Here is a 9,979-nt window from a genome sequence, read left to right on the forward strand (position 1 = left end):
CTCTCCGCTCTCTCTCTCTCTCTCTCTCTCTCTCTCTCTCTCTCTCTCTCTCTCTCTCTCTCTCTCTCTCTCTCGTCCTGGAGACCCTCATCCTCATTTGACAGGCTGGGAGACCTAGGCCTTGGTCGGAGGTGGAGTGGGCTTCTTTTCACTTGGGCCAAGGCAGGGCCAAGGCGAAGCTCACCCCCCGGGGCCCCTCGATCCTCCTGCGAGCAAGGATCGTGCTTGTCTGTCCCGCGCGCCCGCTGAGATGTTCCGCCAGTGGTCGGTGCAGTCAGGACCGGCCCCCCGACGGCCTGGATCCCTTGCGGCAGCTGAGGAGCTATGGGAGGAAGAAGTGGAGCGGCTGTGCGCCTCCCGGGCGCCGGTACGGATGCTGCCCTACGCCATGGCCGACAGGCGCTTCATCCGGTAGATACTGGCTGAGCGGCGATGGGGGTGGGGGCAGCCCCCGAGGATGTACCTGTCAGATGGATGACTCAAGGGCGCCCCCCTCACCTCGCTCCCCTAGGGAACTGCGGGAGCCCGAGGGGGTGAAGACCTCCTGCCGGCAGCGGTGGTGTCGCAGAGGGCAGGTGGCCCGACAGCACCTCAGGGAGGCAGCGCAGAAGCTGGCTCATGGCTTCGGGCTTTGGGAGGGAGCACTCTACGAGATTGGGGGTAGGATCCCATACCGACCCTCATATCCCACCTCCCTAGTCAGCCCCTCCATCCTTGTACGTCCCCTCAAATTCCTCCCGTGCACACCTTGATGGGTGTCGGCTCTCAGAGTGTTATTGGAGATACTGCACTGAAACCCCAACATTGCATTGCCATGGGCTGGTCCCGATTCACACAGCCCTGGGAGTCTCCGCGTGGGGGCCTGTTCCTCCTGACTTTTCTCCCATAGGCCTCTTCGGGACCGGGATCCAGTCATACTTCACTTTCCTTCGCTTCCTGCTGCTGCTCAACCTGCTGACCCTGCTGATGACCGCCAGTTTCGTCCTGCTGCCCCTGGTCTGGCTCCACTACCCTGAGCCAGGTCCTGCCTTGAAACTGAGTGAGTGTTGGGATTGCCCTGACCCTGTGCACCTCAGCCTGGGCATGCTGCGTGGGCTAGCCTTGGACTCTGCTTGATACAGCCTCAGTGTTAGGCAGATGCAGTGGAGTTGGGAGATTGAGTGTCAGGTGTGTCTGGGGGACCCTGTTCTGTTGGTCCCCTCTTCCTACTCAGCAGGCCCCCAGTGCTCCAGCAGCCACCCGTCCCAGAGCGGCATTCCGAAGTTCCACAACCCACTTTGGAATAGTTTAACTGGCAGGGTAAGTGGGGTCTCTGCTGTCTGTGTGACTGTGCTCTAGGGCATCTGGGAGATGCTAGTCAGAAAGGACCCCTGATCCTCAAGAGACATTTTGGCTTTTAAGGGAGAGTCTTACACAGAATGGCCAGGCCAGATATAGAGACATAGTGACATGGGCCCATGAGCCATGGAGCGCAGCTTGGAGCAAGGGACAGATGGGAAAAGTGTCCAGACCTCTGAGATAGATAAACACACCACACACGCACACCAATTCCTGGAGGCCACTGAAGTCCTGGACCCAAATCTGTATGACCTGAGCAAGTCACCTAGCTTCTTTTAGTGCCTGTAAAGGATACAGGCACAGTGATAAATACCTGCAAACACAACACTTGGGAGGCTGAGGCAGGAGGATCACACACTCAAGGCCAGCCTGGGCTACATAGGGAGATCTTGTCCTTCCTTGTAGGACAAGCACTCAGAACAGGGCCCAACAGTCCACCTGTGCTCACAGGCCCTCGCTGTGTCCCCAGGCCTTCAACAACACCTATCTCTTCTATGGTGCCTACCGGGCAGAGCCAGAGCGCAGCTCAGCATACAGCATCCGCCTGGCCTACCTCCTCACCCCAATGGCTTGTCTGCTCCTCTGCTTCTGTGGGACACTACAGCGGTGAGGAAAGACCCCACGTCTCCTACAGGCCTCCATCCTTGGCCATCCTTCCCGGGGCAAAGCTGGCAGACAGATAGATCCCTGTGCAACGAGGCTCACCTGGCCCCTAGCCCGCCTCCTATACCACGAGGCGCATGCTGAGCTACAGGGATCCCTGCACCGGCTTTCTGAGGCCCGAATTCCAGCCAAGCCACAGCCAAGGGTGAGTGGAGGAACTCCCACAGCAATCCTTCTTCCGTCCCCCAGGATGGTACAGGGACTGCCACAGCAGCCTCTCCTGGGCCAGGGCTACAGGGCACCCCTCAGCGCCAAAGTCTTCTCATCCTGGGACTTCTGCATCCGGGTGTGGGAAGCTGCCACCATCAAGAAACATGAAATCAGCAATGAACTGAAGGTGTGTGGGAGGCAGAGTGTGTGTGTGTGTGTGTATGTGTGTGCGCATGTCTGTGTGTGCATATCTGTGTATGTGTGCGTGTGTCTCTGTGCATGTGTGCGCATGTCTGTGTGTGCATATCTGTGTATGTATGTGTGCGTGTGTCTCTGTGCTTGTCTGTGTGTGTGTGCGTGTCTGTGTGTGCATGTGTCTGTGTGTGTGTTGTGATGAAAGTGGCGGGTGAGGGGCTGCGCAAGCGTGAACAGGAGTGGCCAGATGACTGTGTGAACCAGCTGTGTAGGAGAACATGCAAATGCTGTAAGAATGTGTGAGCCAGGCCTAGTGGTAATCCTTGCACTTGGGAGGTGGAGGCAGGGGGATCACTGTGAATTCAAGATCAGCCTGAATTACTTGACAAGCTCTAGGTCAGTCAAGGATACATAGTGAGACTCTGACAGAAAACAGATAAATATGTAAATATGTCTAGATATGATGTATATGTCTGTGACCCTAGCACTCAGGAAGCTGAGGCAGAAGGATTGCCATGAGTTCGTCACTAATCTAAGCTACAGTTGTATAAGTGCCAGGCCAGCCAAGATTGTGAGACAAGACAATCTGTTCTGAAGCCCGCCGACTTGCAGTTTCTCTCTGGATCCTACATGTGTGCACCATGGCATGCATACACACACACACACACACACACACACACACACACATAGTGTAAAAAAACCCAGCTACAAAAGGTAGGTGTGTGTGTGTGTGTGTGTATGTAAAATGCTTCAGGGCCCCTCCCCCCTGCCCTCAGGTGGAGCTGGAAGAGGGCCGGCGCCTAGAGCTGGCTCAACAGCAGACCCGCACCCAGAAGGCCTGCCACCTGCTCACCTACCTGCGTACCAATGTCCTCATTGCACTCCTCGTGGCTGGAGCCATCAGCGCCATCTTCTGGGCCACCAAGTACTCACAGGACAACAAGGAGGTGTGGGACAGTATATTCCTTCCTTTTTAAAAAAGATCTGTTTATTATGCCCTTTTAATTAACTTATTTATTTATGTGCATTGATATTTGGCTTGTATGTATGAAAAAGTATGAGGGTGTTAGATCCCCTGGAACTGGGGTTAAAGACAGTTGTGAGCTGCCGTGTGGGTGCTGGGAATTGAACTCAGGAAGAGCAGCCAGTGCTCCTAACCTCTGAGCCATCTCTAGACCCCATGTTTTCCTCTCTTTATGGTTTGCTTTCTTGCTTTCCTGTTTTGAACCATGAGAGGAGACAGGTGATCCCACTTTGCAGACGAAAAAACTGAGGCTCAGGCCAAGGCCCTGCACGTGAGCTGAGCCCGCAGTCCCCTGACCGCCCCTCCTGCTCCCGACAGGAGTCCCTTTTCCTGGTGCTGCAGTACCTGCCCCCTGGAGTCATTGCCCTGGTCAACTTCCTGGGTCCCCAACTGTTCACGGTCCTGATCCAGCTGGAGAACTTCCCTCCCAGCACTGAGGTCAACCTCACCCTAATCTGGTGAGTACCCAGAGTTGCAGCTTGCAGCGTCATGGTCCGTAGGAGTCCTGAACCGGGAGACTCTCCTATTTACCATTAGGGGTGGGGCGGGCAGCGCTTCTAGAAAATTCAGTCTCAGGTCCCAAACCTGCGGCTTCCCCTGAAGGGAGCAGAGGGCCGTTTGGAGGGGTGGGGATGCTGTTTGGTCAGCTGTGAAGACATGCAAAGTCTGGCAGTTTGAGACACAGCTCCTGTGAACCTGGAGGGCTGGGCTCCTTCCCTTGATGACCGTCGCTCACTGTCGAGGTGTCCTGGCCAAGGTTGCTCTCATCCCTAGCTCTGCCACTGCGTCCCGATTCCACTGCGAGCCCTGCTCTGAGCATTCCCCACGGGACCTCCGTGTGCCTTGCCCACTTCACTAGTGCCTCTCTCCTCTCTCCTCTCTTCTCTCTTCTCTCTCTCTCTCTCTCTCTCTCTCTCTCTCTCTCTCTCTCTCTCCTCTCCTCTCCTCTCCTCTCCTCTCTCCTCTCACCTCTCTGGGTCTCGCCTTCTTTCCCCCTCTGCTTCCCTCGTGGTCAATTCTGATTTGCTTTGAAACATACATGGAAAACAACTCCAAACTGTGCCAGGCACCGTAGCATAGCCCTAGCACTTGAGGGGCAGAGGCAGGGGGGATCATAAGCTCAAAACTAACCTGGGCTACGCAGCAAGAAGCTGTCAAAACCATCAAAATCTTAAGGGCTGGCAGGATGGCTCTGTGTGGAAAAGCACATGCCATGCAGCCTGGCAATCTGGGCTTGGATCCCTGGAACACATGTACAAAGCCAGATGTGGTGGCACACATCTGTAACCACAGCACTCCTTTGTTGAGATGGGAGAGAGACAGGAGAATCAGCTGGGAACTCTTGGGCCAGCAAACCTGGAGTACACAATGCAGCCTTGGAAAGCAGAAGGCCAGCCTGGTCTACAGAGAAAGTTCCAGGACAGGCAGAGATGCACAGAGAAACCCTGTCTCAAAGAAAAAAAAAAGAGAGAGAGAGAGAGAGAAAAGAAAACTTGCCTTGAGATTTTTGTCTGTTGTTTTTTGAGACAGGGTCTCACTATGTAGACCAGGCTGGCCTCGAACTCACAGAGATCTACCTGCCTCTACCTCCCAAGTGCTGGAATTAAAGATCTGTGCCACCACTATACCAGACTTATCTTGTTGTTGTTGTTGTTGCTGCTGCTGCTGTTTAAGAAAGAAAAATAGCCTTTAATCCCAGCACTCGGGAGGCAGAGGCAGGCAGATCTCGTGAGTTTCAGGCCAGCCTGGTCTACAAGAGCTAGTTCCAGGACAGGTTCCAAAGTTACAGAAAAACCCTGTCTCAAAAAAAAAAAAAAAAAGGATTCCAAAGGGTAAAAGATTAAGAAATAAGCACCCAGCCACCCTTGCCCCTCAGCCTCTGTTGAACTGGAGACCCTCTGTTCCCAGCTGTTCTATCCGGATACACATACATTGTAATTGTCCAAGTTACAGGTGTGTGATGGCTTCAGGCCATCAGACCGGTGTGGCCCTGACATATGAAGAAGCTACACATGGCATTTGTTACTGAAGCATAAGACGCTGAGCAGTGGGACTGGGAGATAGCATAGCCATGGAGCGTGTGCTTGGCATGAAAGAGGGGCCAGAGCTCAGCTCCAGCACCCATGTAAAAGCTGGGTATGGTGGCACGTGGTCGTCACACCCCACATCCCATGCCAGTGTTGCGGTGGGTGAGATGGGGTAGCTGCGCACTGGCCAGTCTGACTCGAAACACTAAGCTTCAGGTCCAGCGAAAGACCCTGCCTCAAATAAAGTGGAGGCTGGAGACCAGGTCCAAGTCGCCCAGAAGTCTCCAGTCCCATTCCCAGCACCCACATGGTGCTCACAACAGCCTGTAACCTGACTCCGAGGAGTTCCAATGCCTCTGGCCATCATTGACAACATATTCATGGGCACACACACACACACACACCCCAGACATAGAACACACAGTTTTAAAAATAAAAAGAGCACTCTGGAGTCCGAGACAGGCAGGTTTCTATGAGTTTGAGGCCAACTGGGTTCACAACACAAGTCCCAGGCCAGCCAGGGCCACATAGGGAGACCCTGTCTCAAAGAAATAAACAGACAAAAAATAAAATGTTTAAAATGTAAGTAGAGAGCAACAGAGGGAGACACCTAATGTCAAGCTCGGGGCTCCACATGCATGTGAGTGTACTCAACACAGAGACAGAGGGAGAGAGTGAGGCCAGGTATGGTGGTGTACGCCTTTAATACCAGCGCTCACAGGCAGACAGACCTCTGCAACTTTGAGGCTACCCTGGACTACATAGTGAGTTCCTGGTCAACCAGGGCTACAGAGTAAGCAATAAGGAAGAAAGAGGAAGGTGTCTCCTGAACTGAGGCTCTGAGGACCCAGGAAGGCGTAGACTTTCTCCTGCAGGACCATAAATAAACCATAAATCTGGCAGCAGGAAGAACTGACTGGGACAGTATTTCCCACACTGACTTAGAGGCAGGATCCATTCCCCGTGAACCATGTAGAGTCAGGCTTGAGGAACTCATTTTGAAAAACACCGGCGGGAGATGAAGCAGGCTGGAAGGAGGCAGGGTTGAGCCGCCAGGTCTCAGACACCAGGCAACTCTATGACCCCCACCCACCTCTGATGCATCCCCCACCCGCCCTCAGGTGCGTGGTGCTGAAGCTGGCCAGCCTGGGGATGTTCTCCTTCTCGCTGGGTCAGACTGTGCTGTGCATAGGCAGAAACAAGACCAGCTGCGAGACCTACGGCTACAACGCCTGCGAATACCAGGTGGCCACCCATTCTTCCCCCACAAAGCCCCACCTCAAACTCGGGAGTCCCGTCCCTTTCAGTCCTTGTTCTTGCCTGGATCTCGCTTTTTTGAGTAGCTGGAGGCGGAGCTGCCATACCATGGCATGCCCCCAGGGGGCGCCCTGCACCACACCCCAGAGGTGCATAGCTCTCCTGGCTTTGGGAGTTCACCCCAGCCACCAACCCACCACAACTCTGACAAGCGGTGGTTGAGGGAAGAGAGTTCGGAGGAATGTGGGAATAATGATGGGTCTCTTTCCTCTGCACCCCAGTGCTGGGAGAACTCCGTGGGTGAAGAGTTATATAAATTAATCATCTTCAACTTCCTGCTCACCGTGGCCTTTGCCTTCCTGGTCAGCCTGCCTCGGAGGTGAGCTACCGCAGGGGACAGCTAGAGGCCACTGCCAAGCGTGAGCCAGGTCTGTCCCCATGAGTAAGGGTGCAGGGTACAGTGGCCCATAAGGAAGACCCGCATGGCTCGCATACCCTTCCCGCCCCGGGAAGGGACCCAGATCCTACCCCATCCTGCACTCCCCACCCCAGGCTGTTAGTGGAGCGCTTCTCAGGCTGGTTCTGGACTTGGCTGGACCGGGAGGAGTTCCTGGTGCCCAAGAATGTGCTGGACATCGTGGCTGCGCAGACCGTCACCTGGATGGGCCTCTTCTACTGCCCCCTGCTGCCGCTCCTCAACAGTGTCTTCCTCTTTCTCACCTTCTACATCAAGAAGGTAGGAGCTTGGGACAGGCACCTGAGGGGCTGCTGCAATCTGATTCTGCCTTCCCTTCCCGGGGCCTCAGACTCCAGGGTCCACAAAACACCCTGGTAAGTCCTGTTATCTCGCCCACCTCCAGTACACCCTCCTGAGGAACTCCAGGGCGTCCCCAAGGCTGTTCCGAGCCTCCAGCTCCACCTTTTTCTTCCAACTGGTGTTGCTCCTGGGCTTGCTCTTGGCTGCGGTCTCTCTGGCCTACGTGATCAGCAGGTGATGGGGGCTGGCGGCTGGGAGGCTGGTCCAGCAACTCCTACCCCAGACCCTCACAAACCTGTCCGTTCCCATCTCTCCAGCACCCACTCCTCCTGGGACTGTGGCCTCTTCACCAACTATTCGGCCCCCTGGCAGGTGGTACCAGAACTGGTGACCCTCCAGCTCCCACTTCCTGGCCAGCATGCCCTCTGGTACCTCAGCTCCCACGCCTTCAGCTTCCCTCTCCTCATTCTGCTCAGGTGACTCCAGACAGCGGGGACCAAGGGAAAAGTTCAGTTTGCTTTCCTTCCCCAGGGGGGGTGTACACCTGGGCATCTCCAGACAGTGTCCTGGGGTGCAGGAACCAGGGAAACTGGCTCCAAGACAGGTGACCTGAGGGCATACTGTAGGCCTTCTGGGCTCCTAGGACGCCATGAGGACTGCATGGCCCCTGGCGAAGCAGCCTCACCATGCTGGCGCTCTTAGAGCGAGGGAGGGGCTGTGGGAAGAAGGGGAGTCTTCAGATAACACAGCGTGCACAGAGCTTTGGGACTGAAAGGGTAGATCCGGTGTGGTGGTGCACATCGGCGATCCCAGCACTCGGGAGGCTGAGGCAGGAGGATGGCTGTGAATTTGAGGCCACCCTGCTTACAGAGTGAGCTCCAGGACAGCCTGGGCTTCATGGCAAGACCCTGTCTCAAAGATAGAGACTGGGGGACGGGGAAGGAAGTCAGGCAGCGACGACTGTGGCCTGGAAGGTGACTGACCTGCACTTCTATCTGCTTTAAGCCTCGTCCTGACCGTGTGCGTTTCCCAGTCCCGGGCGAACGCCAGAGCCATCCAAGGGCTGCGGAAGCAGCTGGTGTGGGTGAGTGACTGCGCTTCTGACAAACCTTTGGGGAGTGTGAAGCTTGACTGGCAGCCTACTTCGGTGGAGGCGTGGCCTTGGAAGCGGAGCCTTAGGTTGTGGGCGTGGTCTGAGGCGGGACTGGGACTGTTGGAAGCGGGGCGTGGTGCTGCCTGGTCCTAAATTAGGGGCCGGGCTTCGAGGTGGCCTCCGACGGCGTTGAGAACCTCCTCAGACTGCGTTGTGGGCGCGGCTTCTGGCTGCGGTTTGCTTCAAGCTAACAGCTGGTCCCTTAATTTTTCCCTGCAGCAGGTCCAGGAGAAGTGGCACCTGGTGGACGACTTGTCGCGGCTGCTGCCCGAGCTGAGCCCGGAGCCCGAGTCCCCTCGCCCTCGCTCTCGAGCTTCGCGTCCGCGGTCCTTCTGCCCCGGATTCCCGTGCCCAGGTTCACCCGGCCCCAGGACACCCCGGCTGGGACCCTCCACCAGGCTGAGCTCCTCGAGCTCCGGAACCCCCAGTGCCTCGGTTCCTGTCTCCAGATTTCACTTCCCTAGCCGCACAGAGATGTAGCGCTGATCGCCCCACAGCCCACCCCACCCCCGGTTCTGCCACAGCTTCCTCCAGCGCCTCCACTCCTATCCGTTACCCAAGGATCCCTAGTCTCAGAAGCCACTGCCTACAGCTGGCCCCAGGCTTCATCCTCAGGTCAGCAGGAAAAACATGAGAATGTCTACCTCTATTTTATTTTGTCTAATCCCTTCAAATGTTTTATTGAGTGTTTTATAGTGTACATAATGGTGTGTATATCAACTCATGGATAAAATTTATGTACTTTTTTTAGAAGCATTCAAATTTCTTAGGAAGGGGTTCTCAGAAGTGTTTGTATACCTCTCACCATGACGCTGCAAGCCCTGGTCTGGAACAGGCTTCCGGGCACTGAGGGCTCTTCCATGCCCCCCACATTCTACCATCTACCTGTGCTCAGCAAGTGGTCAGGCCGGAGCTTGAGCCAGATACATGGCCTCCAAGACACACTAAACCGGAATGAGGTCTGGGTCCGGCCTGATCCTGAGAGTGACTTTCTGAAGTTGAGTGACATCTGGGTCCCTTGGGGAAAGCAAGCAGCTCAGGGTTCACAGCCACACCCCTGCCAAACATTGTTCTCTCTCTAGGCCTTCCTGTGAACTGACTGAGCCTCTGAGGGGTGACGGTTCCTCCCCTCCAGGCTCTCGGGGCAGGTGCAGGCTTGCACTTTGAGACCTGTGGAGAGTGTGCTGTACAGGTGGCCCTGGAAGGTGGTATGTTCAAGGGTGCTGCAAAGGCAGGGCCAGCGTGCAGCCCGGAACTCCTGATCCTTCTGCCTCTGCTTCCCAAGCACTAGGGTGACAGGCATGGGCCATCCACCCAGCTGAAGAGCCTGTAGCTCCTGCCTGGACTTCTGCCCTGGAGACTGGAGTCTTCTCAGGTGACCACTGAAGACTTGGCAGTTCAGATCCTCCTGTGGC

At 55.7% G+C, this 9,979-nt stretch overlaps 1 protein-coding gene across 7 annotated transcripts in view; it reads left to right on the plus strand.

The window, feature by feature from the left end:
• Tmc8 (transmembrane channel like 8) overlaps positions 1-9,317 on the plus strand; it is a 10,016-nt gene extending 699 nt beyond the window's left edge. The window contains exons 2-16 of one of the 7 annotated variants that reach the window (XM_050140541.1): positions 163-411; positions 512-660; positions 890-1,039; positions 1,214-1,299; positions 1,808-1,944; positions 2,191-2,338; positions 3,123-3,293; positions 3,689-3,828; positions 6,519-6,642; positions 6,936-7,033; positions 7,207-7,390; positions 7,515-7,645; positions 7,729-7,887; positions 8,417-8,495; positions 8,784-9,317. In XM_050140541.1, coding sequence (XP_049996498.1) covers positions 251-411; positions 512-660; positions 890-1,039; positions 1,214-1,299; positions 1,808-1,944; positions 2,191-2,338; positions 3,123-3,293; positions 3,689-3,828; positions 6,519-6,642; positions 6,936-7,033; positions 7,207-7,390; positions 7,515-7,645; positions 7,729-7,887; positions 8,417-8,495; positions 8,784-9,044 — 2,178 coding nt within the window. In that variant the 5' untranslated portion in view covers positions 163-250 and the 3' untranslated portion in view covers positions 9,045-9,317. Of the gene's footprint in view, positions 1-15; positions 412-511; positions 661-889; positions 1,040-1,213; positions 1,300-1,807; positions 1,945-2,190; positions 2,339-3,122; positions 3,294-3,688; positions 3,829-6,518; positions 6,643-6,935; positions 7,034-7,206; positions 7,391-7,514; positions 7,646-7,728; positions 7,888-8,416; positions 8,496-8,783 lie in introns of those variants that run through there. The other 6 variants (XM_050140536.1, XM_050140535.1, XM_050140538.1 and 3 more) reach the window with 6 other exon arrangements.
• The last annotated feature ends 662 nt before the right edge of the window (positions 9,318-9,979 follow it).

This window comes from Alexandromys fortis, unplaced genomic scaffold (genome assembly GCF_014885135.2).
Source record: "Alexandromys fortis isolate MF-2015 unplaced genomic scaffold, M_Fortis_MF-2015_v1.1 scaffold_39, whole genome shotgun sequence".
Lineage (NCBI taxonomy): Eukaryota > Metazoa > Chordata > Mammalia > Rodentia > Cricetidae > Alexandromys > Alexandromys fortis.